Source organism: Bufo gargarizans, chromosome 3, assembly GCF_014858855.1.
Source record: "Bufo gargarizans isolate SCDJY-AF-19 chromosome 3, ASM1485885v1, whole genome shotgun sequence".
NCBI lineage: Eukaryota > Metazoa > Chordata > Amphibia > Anura > Bufonidae > Bufo > Bufo gargarizans.
Genome location: NC_058082.1, coordinates 243,409,418 through 243,432,005, shown reverse-complemented (window position 1 = coordinate 243,432,005; position 22,588 = coordinate 243,409,418). Strand labels below are relative to the sequence as shown.

General features: G+C 41.3%; 1 protein-coding gene across 4 annotated transcripts in view; it reads left to right on the top strand.

The window, feature by feature from the left end:
• The window catches only part of ARHGAP6 (Rho GTPase activating protein 6), a 633,174-nt gene that overhangs the window by 594,313 nt on the left and 16,273 nt on the right, over window positions 1-22,588 (top strand). For all 4 annotated transcript variants that reach the window (XM_044287027.1, XM_044287028.1, XM_044287030.1 and 1 more), the window contains exons 5-9: window positions 5,713-5,908; window positions 8,761-8,816; window positions 10,945-11,095; window positions 13,129-13,277; window positions 16,843-17,022. In XM_044287027.1, the coding sequence (XP_044142962.1) occupies window positions 5,713-5,908; window positions 8,761-8,816; window positions 10,945-11,095; window positions 13,129-13,277; window positions 16,843-17,022 (732 nt within the window). The remainder of the gene's footprint in view (window positions 1-5,712; window positions 5,909-8,760; window positions 8,817-10,944; window positions 11,096-13,128; window positions 13,278-16,842; window positions 17,023-22,588) is intronic.

Sequence of the window (22,588 nt, the reverse complement as noted above, 5' to 3'; positions counted from 1 at the left end):
TAATGCTCTTCTACGAGGCACCGCCGGGGGCCCGAAGAACCGGTCCGTGAAATGGGGCCCTGAACAGGAACACGCCTTCCAGGCATTGAAGGATGCTCTTACAACGGCCCCAATCTTGGCGTATGCTGATTACCACTTGCCCTTCCAGCTATATACCGATGCAAGCCTGTATGGTCTCGGAGCGGTGCTCTCTCAGTTCCAGGATGGCCAAGAGCGTGTCATAGCGTACGCCAGCCGATCCTTGCGAGATTCTGAGAGAAACCCTGACAATTATAGTTCATTTAAGTTAGAACTGTTGGCACTGGTATGGGCCATGACTGAGAAATTTTCTGAGTATTTGACCGGAGCTGAAGTCTTAGTACTGACTGACAACAACCCATTGGCTCACCTGGAAAATGCCAAGCTCGGGGCTTTGGAGCAGAGGTGGATAGCCCGAATGTCTAAGTTCAATTACCGCATTAAGTATCGGTCCAAGACAGAGAACCAAAATGCCGATGGACTTTCTAGGGTAACTACCCAGGCCCCCAGCGGAGACGTGGATCATGAGTTGGAGCATGTGGAGATGCCTGACTTCAGCAGATTTTCACAAGCCTTGGTCACTGCTATGCAGTGTGCAGTGGAAGGGACCGAAACGGCTCCTTTCTTTGGCCCCTCACTACAGGAATGGGTGCAAATACAGCAGGCCCATGAGGGGCTGGCGAAAATGATCAAGTGTGTTGAGAAAGGCAAGAAGCCCTGTAAAGAGGAAAGAGAACGACTGACCCGTGAAATGCTATTAGTCCTGAGTCAGTGGGAAAAGTTAGAGATGAAAAATGGAGTGCTATGCCGAAAGGTATATCTGCCTTCTGAAATCGACATTTGTTACCAAATCGTAGTGCCTAGTGAACTGGCTCAATCATTGGCTCTTGAGGCTCATAATAAGAATGGACATTTTGGTCATGAGAAGACCTTTCGTTGGCTACAGCGACTGATTTACTGTCCAGCTCTCCGTCAAATGGTCGAAGAAGTATGTCATAGATGTCGAACTTGTGAGATCCATAAGGCAATAGAACAAAGAGCTCCCCTGCAAACCACAGTGACCCAGGAACCTTTGGAGATCGTCATGATAGACTACCTAATGGTGGGCCCATCCAACAGTGGGCACCAGTACTGCCTCGTAATGGTGGACCACTTCACCAAATTTGCGGTGGTGACCGCCACCAAGGACCAGACCGCTGAGTCAGCAGCTCGAGCCCTATGCCAAGATTTCATCCGAGTGTACGGGTGTCCACAACGCATCCACTCTGACCAAGGGGCTTGCTTTGAGGGACATGTAATGAAAGAAGTTCAACGTATCTACGGGATAAAGAAGTCGCACACGACTCCATACCATCCCCAAGGAAACGGAGCCTGCGAACGATTTAATAGAACTCTGCTACAGATGGTGCGGACTTTGGAGGAGGACAAGAAGTTACAGTGGCCTCAGTTCTTGTCTGAGATGGTGTGGGCCTATAACAATCAGGTCCATTCTACAACGGGGTATTCTCCTTATACTCTCCTCTTTGGACGGTCTGGGCGAAGTGTCGGAGAGTTACAGTTAAATTATGTGGATGGGTTCCCTCCAAGAGATCCAGCCTCCTGGGTGCGAGCACACCGGCAGAGACTTGAGACAGTTCATCGATTGGTGCGACAGCGTCTGCAAGAAAATTCTCATCCTGATAAGACCCCGGTGCAAAGGGCACCATTGCAGCCAGGTGACCTGGTGCTGGTACGTGTCAAGAAGCCTCAAGGAAAATTGGAAAGCAGGTGGGAGGCTGTGCCATATCGTGTAGTTGCCCGCAAGTATGCAAATGGGCCTGTGTACGAAGTTCAGAAGGAAGGAACTGATTGTGTCCGAGTACTTCACAGAAATATGTTGCGCCTGTGTCAATCTAAAGAAGCAAATTGTGATGGAACTGATAATGTCAACGAACTCCCACAGCCCGAGACTGGTGGTGTGGAATGGGCTTACGATGATGAGGATGATTGTTGGCCAATCCCCGCTCCTGAGGATGTTCCACCTGTGACTAGTGTGCCCCCAGCCTGTGCCCCCTCTGGTGCGGAGTCTGCTGGTCCTTCTCAGCCTATGGCTACAGTACCCCAGAGTATACCAGTGGTTCTCAGACGCACCACTAGACCAAATGCTGGCATTCCCCCTGTTCGGTATGCGCAGGACGAGTTTATTTGGCCTGCCATACAACGGTACATTACCACTCTACATATAAGAGTACAGCCCTCTGGATATTCAGTCATTGGCAGGGACTGCCAATCTTAAAGTGGGGGGGAATATGTAAGAAGCAGTCATGTAATGTGTCTAAGTTTCATTATCCTGGTAAACTGTGTTAAAATTTAATGTATATAATGTATAATGCTATTCTAGTAATACAGATAAATGTAAATGCCTGTAGTATTCGTTTGGTCAGTAGATGGCAGCATAGGACCAATTTGCATTGAAGTTTGCCATAGAGAAAGTGTATTAATATCGTAGTGGCTCTTTAAAACAGCAGTTAAGTGTTGAAGTGACACGCCCCTTATGATGTCAGCCTGCCTCAGTGTGAGCAGGAAGAATGAGGAAGAGGGACTGAAACTATAACGGCTGCCATCTTGACTAGATAGAAAGCAAGTTCTGTGCTGTGTAAGACGTGTGTGGAGATACTAAAGGACGTTCCTGTGCAGCCAAGCTGTGTGAACTTCAGTCTAGAGACGGATGGAGTATAAAGAGACCGTGGATTTAGTGAAGCCAAGTTAAAAAGGACTGTGTGCAGCAGCTAACCTGTGGAGCTGACATTGGGCTGAGTGGATTGCCCCAAACAGTAAAGAGACTCACAGTGCTGTCGAGGTACCGGACAGTCACTGTAAAATTCTGGATTATATCCATCTGGTTTTCCGGCCTGCTGAGGAGGACTTCTTTGTTGCGGATCCTGCGCTGGTTATAAAGGAAAAGGACGACATCGGGCCCCACCGTGCACTTCCACAAACTGTAAGAGGTCCACTTGGACCACTGGGATAAGGGGGGTGCGCACCCGCTTGAAAGTTAGGGTCAGTTAGGGATAGTTCCTGGGACTGCTATTCCTTAGTGTCCGCACCGCGAACATGGACACAGCAAAGGTGGAAATTGTTGTAGTATTTGACTTGAATTGTTCATACTGTTTTATTGTTAACCTGCTTTTATTAATTGATAGTAAATGCAATTTTCTTAATCTTGACTTCTGCGTACGCACTCTTTTCTGGTTGCGGAGTCATACCACCTGCCTTGCTCTCGGTTCACACCTGCCCATCTATTTGACAGTTTTATCTTTCTCCCTATGAGAGAACTGTCAATTATTAGCAGGTGAGTGGGGAGAGGAGGAGCTCTTCTCAGGTAGCTGTGACTCTTTCTCAGGCCCAGGCTGTGATGATTATGATGCTGGTTCTCAGCAACCACTTAATTTTAGCTCATGAATGACACCCCACCGAAATCAGGATGTCTGTCTTTATGCTGCTCTCAGTGAAAGAGGCATAACGTTGCTGATGGGCTCCCTTTAATGACTATGACTTCTGTTACTGTAGCTCAGTGCACTTAGCTCTGTTATTGTATCTACTGTATGTGCTGAGCTTGGTTCTGTTGCCTTATTTATTTACAGGGCTTGGCTCTATTACTATATCTAAGCGATGAACTTGGTTCTCTTATTGTATCTTGATACTGAACTTGGTTCCAATACATATACATGTTACTGTCTATTACTGTATGTAAGTACTGATCTTGGTTCTGTTAACTTACCTAAGTAGTGAGCTTGGTTGTTTTAGCATAACTAAGGACTGAGCTTGTTACTGTATTGAGCTTGGTTATGTTAGCATATCTAAGTACAGAGCTTAGTTCTGCTGCAGACCTTAGTTGTGTTACCATCTGCTACTGTATATTACTGCAGAGTTTCTTTCTGTTATTGTATGTAAGTAGCACCTCAGGGTCATATAGATAGAATAGTATTATCCCACACATGTAAGGCTCATGGCATAAAAAATCATGCTGAATATACTCCTTTTTCCCATTACAACCCCAAAAAAATCTATAGTTAACAAGAGACTAAATTATTTAAGTCAATCAAATTATAAGAACCCTAAAATGGTCCTAAGAAAAACTATAAATCATCCCACAAAAAACAACTTTATTTTGCAGAACATTGGTAGAAAAATAAAGTCACGGTAAAACAAAAATGATTTTATTTTCATAAAACATGATTTTACAGTGTCACTGTATTACAATATGAACTAAATTAGGCATATTTATTATCACTGCAAGCATAACAAACCATAGAATAAAGTTATCATGTTATTTATCCTACACTGTGCTTACTTTAAAAAGAAAATATAAAAAAATTTATAGCGGATTTACTATTTATCCCCCCCCCCTCCCAAATAAAGCTAGTAATGACTAAACACTAAATGATATGTACCCCAAACGGTGCCACAGAAAAAAAATAAAAATATAAGTCCTCTTATGGATACGTCAATGGGGAAAAAAGTAAGGCTCTTGAAAAGCTGCAATTAAAAATAAAAAAATAATTGCTACAAAAGAGCTGGCAATATTTGCCTGTATCAATAGGCCCCTGAATCATTACTATTGGTGGTCCCTAGGCATCCTAGTACCACACTAGATAGACTGACAGACAGACAGACACAAAGATAGACTAACAGACGGATAGATACAGTATTATAAATAAGTGAATTGATTCTAGATTAATCAAATTTACAATTACAAAAAAAAAAAATTGTGGCAAATCTGAAACTTTTGCAATTTATTTCAGAAAAATTGCTAAAAATGGCAGCCACCAGTATTATTATTTTTTAAATCCAATAGTGCAGTGTGTTTGGCTATTTGTTACAACCCGCTATCATCTGTTTACCCATATTTACCCATAGCTATATATGTTACTGTTACTTTGACATTGCTAATGCTGTCTTTGCGTTAGAGAGCTTTCCAGGGGTTGGATAGAGTCCTAACAGACCACAGAGTGCCATATACAACTTTTCAGGGTAATAGGGGCACTTTTGATTTGAATTTAACTTATTTATACACAAATAGAATCTGATACTGATTCAAATCAGACACATTTTAAGAAATTAACCCATCTCTAATAGCTAGATAGATGCATATCACATATGAACTACTTAAAGAGGACCTGTCCTCTCTTCAGACATGTCTGTTGTAACTACTTGCATTCCCCATGTAATTGCAATTCTGGAGCATCTATTCTTATGACTTCCTGTTGTGCCATCAGAAGTTTTGAATGAATTGCTAGCAGCTTGTAGTAAAGGTACACATGGGTGTTGGCGGGGGGGGGGGGGGGGAGGGGGGGGTGTCTGATAACAGCAGCACTGATTGGACATAGTCAGACACACTCGCTACTGGTAACACCCAGCAGTACCTTTACTGCCGACTCCTTGCAATTTATTTGTAATAATAGCAGGAATAATACCGGAATGGCACAACATACATTCATAAGAATAGATGCTCCAGAATTGGTATTATATGGGGAATGCAAGTAGTTGCTTAAACAGACACGTCGGGAGAGGTTAAGGTCATCTTTAAGACTATTATTCATGCATGCAGTACTATAAGAATATGAGATCTGCAGAATGGGTAAGCGTTAACCATTAAGGGTTGGGTAAATAGTGATGTCGCCATGTACTAAGGGCCGTTTTCGTGTGTTGCAGGGGGCAATGTCTGTGGACTCTATTACAGATCTTGATGACAATCAGTCTCGACTCCTAGAGGCACTACAGCTGTCTTTGCCAGCCGAAGCTCAAAGTAAGAAAGAAAAGCAAAGGGATAAAAAGCTCAGTCTGAACCCTATCTACAGACAAGTTCCCAGGCTCGTGGACAGCTGCTGTCTGCATTTAGAAAAGAATGGTAAGTGTTAGGCTGATGTTTCCAGGAGTTACTATTGGTACTGTGGTGAAATGAAGTCTACAGTAAAAGGATATACAGAAAAGATGTATATATTTGCTGTCTATTACAGTCATCTATTTCATTCCAGTATATACAAATGTATTTTCTCATTTTTCTAGCTTTGATTTCCGTTGCAGTTGAGACCCTTTTGTTATTTGTGTTTTTCTGTGTATACAGCTGTTTTTAGCATGAGTGGCTGATTGTTGGAAATTAGTTACGCATTGGTTATCATGGGATAGAGCACACTGTAAACAGAGTGCTTCATTACCCCCCAAGATGTGCATTCCTGCCATTACATTGCTAAGAATAAAATTAGCAAGTAAACCCCAAATAAGCAGTTAATTTTCATTGTAGACCCGTACATATTAGTAAAGTAAAACCTATTCAGTATAGTTTCTTTAAAGGGATATTCCAGTTACTCAACCTAATTTTTATTAAAAACAGACTACTTACAGTGATTATATATAACACTAACTAAGCTTATGATTTTGACATTCAAACACATTCCCAGTACCTTCTTTGGGACCTAGTCTGACCCGGTGATGCATCCTTTTTTAATGAACGCCATCATGGCTGCCGCGCTTGTAACACGCGAGCAAATTCAAATGCCGAAAACTACAACTCCCACAACCGCCCTGTTCACTGGCTTGTCTTTGTGTGCGTTCATGTAGATTACGGCTCCATCATTGGCTGGCATCATAGTAACATAGTACATAAGGCCGAAAAAAGACATTTGTCCATCCAGTTCGGCCTGTTATCCTGCAAGTTGATCCAGAGGAAGGCAAAAAAAACAAAAAACTGTGAGGTAGAAGCCAATTTTCCCCACTTTAGGGGAATAAAAAATTCCTTCCCGACTCCAATCAGGCAATCAGAATAACTCAGCGCTGTGAAATGCTGTATAGTTCCTCCCACTAGCCCCCCATAGACAGAGGCTCTTAACGCTCATGGGATGAAGCACATACATGTAGCTCGGGGATGAAATCTCACTCTCACAGGGACAGCAATGAGAGCACATTCATGTGCACACTCCTATCAGTTCATACACATTCCTTCCCTTCATAATCGGAGGCAACTGCGCATAATCAACCAGTGAAAGACAGATGACACAGGTCATTTCCATAGGGAAGAAAACTGTAAATTACACTATATTAGACATTATTATTTTGGGGAAACATATAACATAAGATGAACTGTGAGTAAGGGTGGGTTTACATATGTGTTCTGGATTTCGTTATGGCTTTCCGTTATAACATGGTTATAACAGAAAATTACGGAATCCAGAAGACGGAAGTCAAAACGGAAGCCTTTAAGAGGCATTCCGTTTAGATCCTCCATAATACAAGTCTATGGGCAGCAGAACGGATCCGTCCTGCTTTCCATTATGCAGGTGTCCAGTCCTGCATAACTGGAACGAGACGGTCCGTTTTGCTGCCCATAGACTTGTATTATGACGGAATGCAAAACAGAAGCCTTTAAAAGTGCTTGCTGTCTTAATAGAAGTCTATGGGAATTATAACAGATCCGTCCCGTTTCCGTTATACAGAACGGAGAAAAAAAGTCCTGTTGACAGGACTTTGTTTTCCGTCTTGCATAACGGGAACCAGACTGATCCGTTATGTTTTCCCATAGACTTCTATTTAGATGGATCAAAACGGAATGCCTCCTAAAGGTTTCTGTTTTGACTTCCGTCTTATGGATTCCGTTATTTTCCGTTATAACCATGTTATAACAGAAAGCCATAACGGAATCCAGAACGCAGATGTGAACACACCCTAACCGGAATAACCCTTTAACTTGGAATGAATGACATCTTATTGATGCTAGATTATCACATATTTGTTGAATATTGGACAGTCAGAAAAATGTGCATCTAAAAGACTCGTAATGATAGAAAAATTTCCAGTACAAAACCGAAAATAAAATGTTAAAACAAAATCTGCTACTGTAACTTTTTTTTCCACACAATTGGAAGTTAGAATTTCCCAGTCTTGTGAATTTCTATATTATGGTACAGTTTCATGTTAACATTTTTTATTTTAACTGCTTCCTTAGCCAGAGGAGTGTCCCAACAGTAAAGACAGGAATCATTGTATCTTTCCTGCTCTCATGCTCCAGAGTTCTCAGCATACCTCAGACTGCAGGCTGGCCCAGTACAGTGTATTTCTGCTGATGGATCTGGCGAACCTGGGGCTTTAACACTTCTGACTGTTGTACTGGTTGTTATTGGAATATTCCCATGTGTAGCTTTGTAACAATATTATTTCTTAAGTGTTTTTATCCACCCTTGAATGTCATTATTTTTAAAAGTTGGTCCAGATTTCTGTGGTGATGAATTTCTTGATGCATCTTTGTGGTGGTTAGAGCTTCATATCTTCTGCATAGACATAGTGTTAACTAACAGTATTCTGAATGCCTGCAGCCTACTGAATGCCTGCAGCCTACTGCATGCGGTACGTACATTAAAGGCTATGGACATCTTTGGAGTGATATCTTTATTATGGCATTGAACTTATTGTGGGTTAAAGGATAGAAAGAACAGGGAGTACAAAACTATATATCAGTCTTCTCCGCTCAGTTTGCTCCGCAACATGATACTGGTAGATTAGATTGCATCTTCGCCCTGACAGGTTCCCTTTAAGACAATTTACAAGTGAGCACTTTTTACAGTTTTATTACTTTCTTAGCGGTGTGCTATTCATAAGTTCTAAACCATTATAGTAACACAGACTATGCACATTTTTAGTGCAAGTTTTAAAATCCTAGAAAAGTATTTAACAGCATTATAAATATACTAACAAAATGCTTTCTTTTAGGTCTACAGACAGTGGGGATTTTTAGAGTCGGAAGTTCCAAAAAGCGAGTACGGCAGGTAATGTATTATTATTTATATCACTTCTATCCAGTATATTATTATGATTAATAATACAAAACATTTTAAAAAGTTCACATTTGGGTTACGTTGTATTAATGTTCATCTAAAAACATACACCATTAAAACATAATACAATCACATATAGTCATAAATTGATATTTCTACAGTCTCGGCCCCTTTTATCTTAGTGTCATGCGGGGCTCACGTACGTATAATTAAAAGTGGTGGCTTTTGTGACTGTTATCTTGCCCTCATTTAGTGTATTAGCTCCTGTATTTTCCACCAGTTCACATCTATATTGGTGTAGTTTATATAGGGATCTCAAGTATATTGCCAGAGTTCCAGATAGATTCGTGTAAGTTGCACAATACTCCTTTGCCGTATTGCTCTTATTCCCTTTCGGCGTTATACTGCAGTGGTAACGTAGTCATGCAATATACCGTGTCCCTCAATAGATCGCATTGCACAATATATAATAATAATATCCGATATTCCAGACTGTACTGTTCTTGCGTACGCTGTGAATGTACACTGGATATTTTCTTACTGGACTCCTCGGTCTTCATGCGGATGCGGAACCAAACAACGTTTGTTTGCATGAGCCCATAGTGAGTGCAATATCTGTTACCGAACAGCTCTTTAAACATCTACATGGACATTTAATATTAGATTTACGGCCTTTATTTGGTGTATATTTGCCGCATGACATCTTGCACATCATTTTTTGCAGTAAATGTAACAACCATACGCCACTGCGGTTGATTTATCTGCAAGCATAATACACCTGTTTTAGACTAGATTAGGCTACTATATATTATTTGCAATTGGTTCTACTCTTACACATATAGGGGTACACCACATTGCGATCATGCCAAGTGTATTATTAAGGCACATCATTTCATAAATTTGGCACAATTTTTTTTAAATCATCTGTTTCCCACTAAAGTGAGCCCCCATAACTCTCCTCCTCATTCCTCCCCATTCCTTTGAGTTTTTGTAATGCACCAGTAAATTTCTTTAACTGTCCATGAGGGAGGGTAAGTTAGCTCATGCGGTATAAGAAACCAGAGCTTCCCTCCCAGGTTATTGGGGTCTTATGGCTGTCTCATGATTCTTTTAGAAGTGATGCTATAGATCCATTTAGGAGTCCTTAGTATAACAACTAGCTTAGTGCTGCAAGTGCATCTGATAGTTGCCATAAGTTAAAGAAATATAGTTCTCTTTGCTGCTAAAATCTAAAGAAGTTGTAGTCTACGGCTGACTTTTGGCTTTATATGTAATAAATCTGAGAAGAACTTTCCTGCTGACTCCTGCCATATGTTTGGTTTTGGCAATGAATGATATCTCTTAACTTCAATGGGTAAGGCTACTTTCACACTGGCGTTTTGGCTTTCCGTCTGTGAGATCCGTTCAGGGCTCTCACAAGCGGTCCAAAACGGATCAGTCTTGCCCTAATGCATTCTGAATGGAAAATGATCCGCTCAGAATGCATCAGTTTGCCTCCGATCAGTCTCCATTCCGCTCTGGAGGCGGACACCAAACCGCTGCCTGAAGCGTTTTGCTGTCCGCTTGACGAAACTGAGCCACACGTTTTCTCTTGAAACAATCTGGCACAGTCGAAAACGGATACGTCTCCTATCGACTTTAAATGGAGTTCATGATGGATCCGTCTTGGCTATGTTACAGATAATACAAACGGATCCGTTCATCATGGATGCATGCGGTCGTATTATTGTAACAGATCTGTTTTTGCAGATCCATGCCGAATCCTACCAAAACGTGAGTGTGAAAGTAGCCTAAACTAGTCACAGACGCACATATTTACTCCTGACCTAGTGAGATACCCTACTCTTTATTTTTTCTAATTAGAAGGGGGAATTAAAATGAATAAAATGGCCCTAGTACAAGTAGATCAGATTTATAATAATTCTTCCAAAGCCTACCACTTGGTAAATAGATAACTTCATTTTCCAGTAGGAAGTCTAGGTAGCAAGGGTTTTCACATTTTCCATGTCATGTTGGGATCACTGCTGCTGTAAACTGTCCTTCTCGATTTCGAGCCTAGCACACTGTAGAACGCTTGGTGAGGGACTTGACCTTACACGACTTTCACTCTGTTTTCCAGCTACGTGAAGAGTTTGACCGTGGTGTTGATGTTGTTCTAGAAGAGGAGCACAGTGTCCATGATGTTGCTGCCTTGTTAAAAGAATTTCTCAGAGACATGCCCGATCCCTTGCTGACCAGAGAACTTTATACACCTTTCATACATACAATAAGTATGATGTTGTATATTCCACATATATGTTAATGTTTCTGTTCACATCTGGATGTGCAATTGCAACTCACCCCACAGTTGGGGTTCTTTTGTATGTTCTGTGGAGAGGAAATAAGCAAAATGAAACAGAGAAGAATCCAGCACCGGAAGTTTCTTAAGTTGCTTTATTAAGGCATATAAAATATATGGTAACAACGTCAGCATCAATCCTCTCACTCCAGAAATAGTCTACGCGTTTCGAACAAAAAAGTTCTTATTCATGTCTACAGAAATGCCCAAATACCTGTAATTTATAGGGAACTATTTCTGATTCTACCTTAATCCAAAAGTAGGGAGGAGAAAGGGAGAAACAGGTACATAGCTCCACCCTCATTAATTCGGGCGTTACTACTGTGACTATCCTAAGCACATACATGGTGCATAAAACATGTAACATAGAAAAAAACAAGTAGCCAAAGTTGTTCATGTACCTCCTTTGCGGTTTATAGACTCCAAACTTGAGTCCTTTTGCACAAACCGCAAGCATGAGTTTACAAAAACCCAAAAACTACACAGTCTGAATAGGCATGTCTAAAGCAGTGCTGAATAATGAATTATAATATATAGAGCAGCACTGATTTGATAATCACAGAGTGCAGTGCAGTAGTGGTACACATGGCGATGAAGGTATATGCAGGAAATATGGAAAAAATTAACAGAAATAAAGAAAAATGGAACTGTCAGTTATAATACATTCAATAAACGTGCATCGGTTCTTTTCTTAAATTCAAACCAGTTGGGTATCTGGTCTTCAAGGCTTCTCTTTGTACAATTAACCTTTTAATATCCCCTCCTCGAGATGGAGTGTAAACTCGTTCTATAGCATATGCACATAAGTGCTGCAGAGAACGATTATGTAAGGTAATAAAGTGTATGGTGGATTTGTGATGTCATTTCAATTCTCCAGGATTCTTGTTTTGACTTTCCTAGATGTAATTCCCACGTATAATAAATCACATTGTTTGCATTCTATCGCATATATTACCCCTGTGGAATTGCAATTTATATATGATTTAATAGGAAAATTTGTAGCATGACCCGAATCATGAAAGGTTTTTTTAGGGACTGCGATACCGCATGTTTTACAGGGGGGATAACCACCTCGGGTAAAACCCCTATACTTCAACCAGGTGTTAGGTTTATTAGTGTTGGAGGTGGACGAGAAGTAAGAAGGAGAAAGAGTAGTGGCCAGAGTGGGGGGACGCCTAGAGACTATTCTGTGTCCATTATTGAGTATTTCATACAGTGTCTCGTCTTCATACAGGATAGAGATACATTTAGATAATACCTGTTGTATTTGTGAAAACTGCTTGCTATATGTGAGAACCAGCGTAGGTACTGTTTGAGTATCTTTTTTTTTTGTTTGAAATTAACATTTTTAAATAACAGGTCTTTTCCATCATCGCTCCAAATTAGTAGTGTAGTCATGAGTAAGAACTTTTTGGTTCGAAAGGCGTAGACTATTTCTGGAGTGAGAGGATTGATGCTGACGTTGTTACCATATATTTTATACGCCTTAATAAAGAAACAAGCAACTTAAGAAACTTCCGGTGCTGGATTCATCTTTGTTTCATTTTGCGTTTGGAGGCCTTACCTGTGGTTTCCATGCACCCGGGGGATTACAACAAGGATAGCAATTCAAGGTGCGCTGGACATCTCTACTATGGAGAGGAAATATGCTCGAGGGGAGGGGGATTCAGAACTTTCAAATGGGATCCAGCGCTCTCTAGTTACACCCCTGGCCGGATCTGTCACGACAAACCACACTTTCACTGAGGTGACCATTATATTGATGGGAAAAATATTGTTGCATGCAGTGCTATAATTCCCATAGCAACGAGGAAATGTGTGAAGCAGATGTGGACAAAGCTTTATTCCGTTGATACAAATCATTTATACTGTATATGCATGCCTGTGTGTACAATAACAAGAAAAATGTGTGAACAATTTATATTCCTTAGCACATATTTAACAAATTTCTATCTGCATTTCCAGTGTTGGATCTTGAAGATCAGCTGGGAGCTTTGCAGCTTCTCATTTACCTCCTACCTCCTTGCAACTGTGATACTCTACATAGACTGTTACATTTCCTGTCCACTGTAGCTGGCCACGCCGAAGACGCAACTGATAAAGAAGGACAAGAGGTAAGAGAACAATGGGCAAGATCTACTGAGCCAAATTGCACCAGATTGTTCGAAAAATTTGTGTACGTCATATGTCAGGCTTGTTATGTGCTTTAGGGCTGTATTAGGCCTCGTTCACATTTCCGTTTTTCACTGAAGTGTGCTGTCTGCATTTTCTACGGACAGCACAGATACCCTTTGATTTAAATGTGTCTGTTCAGATTTCAGTATTTTTTAATGACCGTGGGTCAGTGAAACAATCATGGGGACATGCACTACTTTGATCTGTGAGGCGGACCAAGCATGCCCATTGAAGTCTATGGGTCCGTGAAAATCACTGACACGCATCCGTGTTGTGTCCTTTTTTCACTAAAGACTAATAGGAGATTCTTTGGAAAATAATTTTCAGCTGAGCAACGTCAGTGAATTACGGATGACACACGGATGGTTAAAAAGGGACACACGGCCAACCACGGATCCTTCACGGACATCTTCATGGATGAAACACGTACACTTTTTTTTAACGGACGTGACACTGACATGAAAATGTAAACGAGGCCTCACACTGGCTGTGGATCGGCCTGATCATTGTTAACAAGCGTTTGTAGGAACTCTTGTTAGTAATGATCTGCTGGTGTAAATGTGCCGCTGATTACGGTCACAGAAATAATCATCTGGCGGCAGCAGATCGTGCCATCTAATCAGCAAATAATGATTCTGTATGGGGACGAGCAATGGCATAGTGATGACTCCTTCCCAGACTATGGAGGAGATTGCTGCATGTAATTGTAGTGGTCTCCTTCACTGACGACTAGGCGATTGCCGGGAAGGAACGCTTCCTTCTCGACAATCTTCTGCTAAATCTAGAAGAGTAATACAGCCCTTAGACACTTTGCTCCTCACTAGGAGTTTGAAAATTGTAACTAGGAGGCATGGCTTAGAGGATTTATCAATGATCTGTGCCACAATTTTGGGGTAAATGCTAGTTTAAAGTAAAACAACCAAGATGTGGTGTAAGCAAAGGTTTCAAACACAACACATGTTTTTTATGTTTCTATAAAAAGTCACTGTTCGGGACCACCCCCTGGACTCTTAAGCCCAGAATGATTCTGGGTTCCACTGAATAAACTGGTATGCAATGGAAAAGATGCAACATTTTTATTGAATATAGGGGAATTTTTTGAATATCAAAGCAATAGGAATTAATGGTAATGTCATATACTTTTGAGGCATAAGCTATTCAGAAATATCACTTACAAGCCATGACAAAAAATAATCTAGTTACACACCACTATAATAGGAGCATTATATCATAATGTATTGTATTGTATTTGAAAAAAGAGCATGCGTCTGTCTCCTTTTTGGCAGTTTCCACAGCATGCAGCTTGGACCACAGGCAATGTTCATAATTCAGATAAGAGATGGGTAATAAAATATACAGAACTTTGAAATAGTGAGTTTGTCTCTCATGGCTAGTGAAAATCACATATATCCACAAACAGTTTGTAAGGGCCTGTCCTCACTGAATATTTTGGCAACTGAATTTGGTCCTGATTCTGCACCAAAAGCTGCCAGGAAGCACCGTGGAAACCACCTCCCATTGTTTTCACTGGGAGGCCATACTGGTATTCATGTGGCCAGTTTTTTTTTGCCTCAACCACACCAAGAAAGGACAAGTAGCAGGAGTAGACTCCACATTCTTAAATGTAATTGCTTGAAAAAATAGCACATCACTGCATAGTGATCACTGCAGCCACCAGTTTGTGTATAGACTCTTAAAGGAGTTGTCCTAGCTCAAAATGTATGGCTTATCGTTAGGATACGCCACAAAGGTCAGATGGCTGTGGTTCCCACATCTCGTACCCACTCCAATCACCAGATTGGGGCCCCTGGAGTGAAGGAAGAGCAGCTGCACATGCACGGCCACTCTTCATTTACCACTGTGGGAGTTCAGAAAAAAGCCAAGTGCTGGCTTGGCTATTTCTGGCAGTCCCACGTAGCTGAATGAAGATCTGTCCGAGCTTGCGCATGTGCAGTGTGCTCTCCTTCACTGTGTAGGCCCCGTTTTGGAGTGGATTCCAAAGCACCTATGTGACATTTGTGGCATATCCTGGAGATATGAGAGGGGACAACCCCTTTATGTCCAATGCTCCATTTTCTTACAATGAGGGGTATACTTTAAAGTGTAATGGCAGAAATCTGATTTCTGGTCTCCATCCTTTCTCATGAATGTTCCTGCTTAGGAACGTCTGGTGTTCTTCTGCTGAGTTTGCTAATAAAGCTTGACATGAACCCCTTGGAAATTTTCACAAGGAATAGTTTGACTGCTGGATCTTGTGCCGAATTGTTACTTATGCAGATTCCCAGATGTCTCATGACATTGGTGATCTGGACAGACATGGGGCAATTTATCATGAGGGTAATTTTGGAAGTCAGTTTGTGTTGGCATACTTTGCATCAAATTTATCAGCTCACGTATGTTAAATTTGGCACATTTTCAAACCTAACACTTTTGTCTAGAACTGCTCCAGTTTTTTTACACCATCCCCGGCTGGAGTGATTGTGAAATTTTTTGGCGACTTTGTAAAAAAAAACATAGTGGATAAACCTGGCAAGAAACTAATTGACATAACTAACCATGCCTACTTTCCCACTTAGGCTATTTTCACACTCGCGGCAGTGTGATCCGGCAAGCAGTTCCATCGTCGGAACTGCCTGCCGGATCCGCCGATCTGGATGTGACTGAAAGCATTTGTGAGATGCATCCGGATGCGGATCCGTCTCACAAATGCATTGCAATAACGGATGCGTCTCTCCGCTTGTCATGTGGACAGACGGATCCGTCTTGTATCTTTTTTCACATTTTTACCGGTCTGGGCATGCGCAGGCCGGAAGGATGGTTCCGGCATTCCGATATTTTGAATGTCGGATCCGGCACTAATACATTCCTATGGGGAAAAATGCCAGATCCGGGATTCAGGCAAGTCTTCAGTTTTTTTCGCCGGAGATAAAACCATAGCATGCTACTGTTATATCTTTTGCCTGATCAGTCAAAATGACTGAACTGTGGACATCCTGATGCATCCTGAACGGATTACTCTTCATTCAGAATGCATGGCGATAAAACTCAACTCAATGCTGGAAAAGAAAAACGCTATTGTGAAAGTAGCCTAAATTTTCAAAAATTGCAAAAGCAGTGTAAAATAGCAAAAAAAAATAACAAACATATTTTTAAAAATGTAATAGTTTGTGTCAAAATGCTAGCACAAATGGAATGATAAATTGCCCCCATGGAGTTAGGACAACATACTAAATTTTGAGTTTGCACATAGTTACACTTTAAAATGGAACTCAGTTTGCACGGCTATACAGATGGCATTAAACAGTAAAAAGACACCCATGGTTTAGTCACCCACTTTATGTGTCAGATACAGGGAGAAGATTCCAAACTGTATAAATGTCCTTATAGTATTTCTCACGTACTCACGAAATAAGCAGTGCTACTCTAGGCAAGGTAGTTGCTCATAAAAATGCTGTTATGCACATTCTGATCATGTTTTGCTCTATCTAATGTGATTTTTATTAGATTACTGGGAACAAAATGACATCATTAAACCTGGCAACAATATTTGGGCCTAATTTGTTGCACAAGCAGAAGTCGTCTGACAAAGAGTTTACAGTTCAAAGTACTGCCAGGGCGGAGGAGAGTACGACTATTATCTCTGTGGTACAGAAGATGATTGAAAATTATGAAAATCTCTTTATGGTAAGCAAATCATTTAGTCATCTTAAAATATGAGAACAAAGGTTTGTGTATGAAACATGGCAGATTTTATAAAGAATCACATTAGTTATTTTCACTTTGGTTAAGTACTACTATCTTTGGAGAGCTTATTCATCTGTTTATATTCATTCGGTGCATATTTTAGGGTTGCGTTAATATCAGTTTGAAAGAACAACATGGGATTCCCAGAAGAAAGGTATTATTATAAGATATTCAAGTATAAAATATTTACACATATGAAGCAAAAAGCACTACCTTCATCTTACATGGGAATTCCACTTATTTGGTAATGGCATAAAACAATACCAGACATTGGAACAGGGTTATTAATACTGCTTAATATTCAGACAGTGTAAACTTAGAACAGACAGTCTATGTCAGGTATATCACTGTGGCTGATAAATCTGGTTGAAGTTTATAATACCTAGTAGTTGGCTTGCTTTGTGCCAGGATTCTGTGTTCCTTTATTACTACACCACACCTGCTTGTCAAGTGCGGCATCAAACTCACTAATAGGTGGTCACTGTGGCTGGTACTAACACTGCCAGCCTGTAATGAAAGGGTAGGGAACAGTACAGCCCTGTGCTCCACCGGCCCCACTGTCCCTACCTACTTGCAGGATCCCTCCTAAGTGACGGCCCACAACTGGGCGGCAGTCCCTTCCTAGCTACGTGCAGGGGCCTAAACCAAATGGGAAAAGAGTAGTGAGACAGAAAAAGGTAAACACCAAACAGGCAAAAATCTCATACAAATACACAGCAAAGTGAAACCAGGAGAAAACGGCAGAGACAAAGTCAACAGGCACAGGCGAGGTCACAAACTGGCAGGGCCAAATACTTGGAGGTCATTTTAGAGGCAAAATCAGTAATCAGAAGCAATGTCAAAGTCAGCAGGCAAAGGTCAGTGATCCAGAGTAGCAAACACACAGCTAGCTAGTGAGGTTTAGAAAGCCAGTCACAGGCACCTGTGGCCAGCAGCTGCCTGTTTAAATAGCTGGCCTCAGGAGGCAGGTGACGCTGACACACAGCCTGATTGGTCCGGCGTCCTAGCTCCCTGATAAGTCAGCGGGGCTAGTTCCTGTAGCAACAGGGTGATGCCTGCAATGCTGCCATATTGTGGTCGGACTCGCTGCAGGAGCACAGACAGGTAAGTGTGTGACACAAGCAGGGTTAATAGTACCACCCATAGCGCCTGAAAAAGAATTTAAGATATTCAGGAATGTTTACTAACCTTGTTCATCCCCCACTATCTTGGACAGATATTGCATGGGATGGGATGCATCAAGAATTTAATGTTGCATATTAGTGAAAATCCAGCAGCTTGGACATGCGTCAGTGCACAGATGTGTCTGCTTAGATTTTTTTATAATTGTTATCAAAACAGGGACCTTAACTAGGGACCTAAGGGTACTTTCACACTTGCGTTTTTCTTTTCCGGCATAGAGTTCCGTCACAGGGGCTCTATACTGGAAACAAACTAATCAGGCATATCCCCATGCATTCTGTTTTGACTGATCAGGCAAAAGATAAAACCGTAGCATGCTACGGTTTTATCTCCGGCGAAAAATACTGAAGACATGCCTGAATGCCGGCATTTTTTCCCGTAGGAATGTATTAGTGCCGGATCCGGCATTCAAAATACCGGAATGACGGATCCATCCTTCCGGCCTGCGCATGCGCAGACCGTTAAAAATGTGAAAAAAATATACAAGACAGATCCGTCTGTCCGCATGACAAGCGGAGAGACGGATCCGTCTTTGCAATGCATTTGTGAGACGGATCCGTATCCGGATCCGTCTCACAAATGCTTTCAGTCAGCGGCAGATCGGCGGATCCGGCGGCCAGTTCCGACGACAGAACTGCCCGCCTGATCACACTGCCGCAAGTGTGAAAGTAGCCTTAACTAGTTGAAAGAAATTAAGGGTATGTTTACACATGCTTGAAAATACAAAAAAAAATAAAAAAAGTTTTGCTGCAGATCTACTTCAAAAGCCTCAACGAAAAATATGTAAAAAAAAATGCCACTAAAAGGACTGTGGATTTACCCCTCTCCATTGCAAACAGTGAAATTCATCTGCTGCATACAGTGACATGCTACAGAATTTAACTCTGCTGATTTTATGCAGCATGTGGATGAGAGTTCATGACATCTCATCCACTTTTCTGGTACTGTACAATGCTTCTCATTTGCTGCATAAAAATCTGCAAGGGAAAATCTGTGGCATATCTGCCATGTGTGAACATACCCTAAGGCCCCTTGCAGAGGAGCGTGTACGGATTATGTCCAGATGCGTTGCGGATGCGTTCAGTGAAAACTGCGCATTTTCGCAAACAAAGCCATTCAATTTTGTTTGCAATCACGTTCAATTCAGTTTTTATTGCGCAGGTGCAATGCGATTTACTGCATTTTGCACGTGCGTGATAAAAAAAAACAATGTTTACAAACAACATCTCTTAGCAAGCATCTGTGAAAATCGCATCCCATCCGCACTTGCTTGCGGATGCGATTTTCACACAGCCCTATTCACTTCTATGGGGCAAAGTTACGTGAAAATCGCAGAATACAGAACATGCTGCGATTTTCATGCAATGCAAAAGTGATGCTTGACCACCACTCATGTACACAGACCCATTTAAATGAATGGCTCCGGATTCAGTGCGGGCGCAATGCGTTTGCATCACGTATTGCACCCGTGCGGAATTCTCGCTCGTGTGAAAGGGGCCTAAAAAGTGCCTGGATGTCTTTCTCAAAAGTATTTATGTTACAAGCTATGGATCAAGAAGGAATGTTTTGTTTCCTATGGGGAGTTTTGCCTCCATGTGGAACATTGAGAATAGAGATGAGCGAATTTCTTGAAAATTCGATTCGGCTGATTTGCCGAATTTCACCCCAAAAAATTCTTTGTGAGGAATTACTTCGCCATGCAGTGCATTTTTTTTGTAAATAGTGGGTGCAATGACAGGAAGCGGCGATAGCGCCACCCCCGTTATTGTACCCCTCAGATGCTGTGTTTATACATGATCGCAGCATCTGAGTGTACAAACAGTGTGAAATTAACAGTAAAAAAAACGGCCACCACCATCTTGCTTGAAGATCTCGACCGAAATCACATGCGGCGCGAGATTACATCATCTTGCGCCGCAGGGGATTTTGGCCGAAATCCTCAAGCAAGTTGGAGGCTGTTTGCCCTTCACGCACAAATGGACGCGGTAAGTTTAAATTTTGGAATTAATCGATTCGCTGACACAAAGCACAAGGAAATTCGACTTCTAGGCAAATCAAATAATTCCTGAAATTTGGATCGAATTGCACTTCGTGGGATTCGATTCGCTCATCTCTAATTGAGAATATTGCAGTAGATCAGTGGTGGTGAACCTATGGCATGGGTGCCAGATGAGCCATCTCTGTGGGCACCCGCACCCTGGAAATAGTCTATGGTGTAACAATATACCTTAGACTATTCCTTGGATTCATCAGCGCAGGGCGCACTATGTACAACACAGGCAGCGCACTGAATGTAGGCAGGTTATTATAGCTAAATGATAAAGTACATGGGAGATATACTATACTGTAGGATTCAGGGTAAATTGCTGTGTTGGCACTTTGCGATAAATATGTGGGTTTTGGGTTGCAGTTTGGGCACTCGGTCTCTAAAAGGTTCGCCATCGCTGCTCTAGATGAACTTATCAACCTCCCCTTATTGTAGGATAAATAGGGGGGAACTTGCAAAAAATGTTTTATTAAGCCTATTAATAACCAGATTATGGCAGCTACGAGGTGGCATAAATTTGCTCTATAATTAATGCTAGTTTTGGTCATAAATAATAAAATTGTTGGGCTTCAGGAGGCATTTGCTTTTTTCTAGAACGTAAAATCAATAAAGGTGTGCATTTATTTTGCATTAACCATGCTTATGCAAAATCGTGTGACTTTTTGCCACCAGTTTTCTGGCGCAAAGACCATGGTAGATTCCCCCTCATACAGTAGTCTATGTATCACTATTTTTCAGTTGTCTAGTCATGCTGGAGGCTGTCGAGCTGCCAGGTCTTTATGCATGAATAAATATGGGACTTGTTTTACTCATCAAATATTTTGATATTCAAATACAATAGTTAGGCTGCGTTTGTATGTTATAGCCAATATTTCTGTCACAAAGGAGGCAAACTGGACATGAACAAGTGGACCAACATACCGTGGCACTAAATTGTCAATCATTGTGTGAAATATCAGGCGTACCTTTATCTTACGATAAACTTGTATCTACTAAGGTTCGACCAGACAACTAGGTGTCCTGATGCAGTTTGGAAGCCAAAAACAGGAGTGAATTCAAAAAAGAGATGTCGTATCTGTGCTTTTATTCCTTCTCTCCTTTTATGATCCACTCCTGATTTTTGCTTCTGAAACTGCTTCAAGAAACTTGACCATGTGGTTGTACCCTTACTACCGTAGCAGTGACATTATGTGGACATTGCATGCCTATAAATCCTGAAAAAGGTGCTTACACTGTTTGTCAAAAGTGCTCAATACATTGCTGACACAGCTAAAGCCCAATCCTTCTGTCGTTACTTCTCATCTGATGTTTGCAGCCGGGAAATAATAACAATGGAAAAACATTACACAAGTATCTTTGATGTGAAGCCAATTGCATTACTGTTTCCCATCATACATTAAGTATTGCAAATGAGCATAAAGGAACAGTAATTAAAAATCTAATGACAGAATACCTTAGCCCATACCTTGTTTTTCCTGGTTATAGACCAAGGGCAATAATTCTAATCCTACCACTGGATTGCGGTCAGCTTTTCATACATTCTGTCACGACCAGAATGGTTGTCGGACATTTGTTCTGCTAGCCTCCATCTTTATTCATTGCAGGGGCTTACCCACTATAGGAAGTTATGGCACATTTTTCAGTAGGAAGGTCCATAGCACTAATCGTAAGAGTTTTCTGGTTAAATATTGCTGACCTGTCATCAGCATAGGTCATCAGTATCTGATAAGTGAGGGTACTCCTGGGGCTTCCACTAATTAGCTGTATGAAGGGCCGCTGTGCTCCAACAAGTGCTACGGTATCTTCATTGTATAACAATCACATACTTTAATCCATGTGGGTTCCAAGATATACACATACACATACTTTAATCCAGGGGTTCCAAGATATATGGAGGTACTTTCTGTGACCATGCCATCAATAACTACCAGTGAAAAGGAGCTGGGAAAAATGAAAGGTGGAATCTGAATCCAGTTCTACTTTACACCAGTCTGTTAAATGTCCCCCATTGTGTTTTTAGTGGCACAATCACAAAACAATTATACGTAAGTTAACCATGAAACAAGTAGTGCTCCCTTTCCTAATCCTTATACATGGTGGATTAAACAATAAGCTTTTCATAAATTAATTATTAAAACCACAATTATTAATTACACAGACATAAACAAATAGATAACATACTCATTCTCCACCAATTCTCCACATCAACATCTGTGTGCCAGCCGTCATCCAAAGCCCATGTTTGGAGCACAAAATGGAAATATTATTCCCATCCCG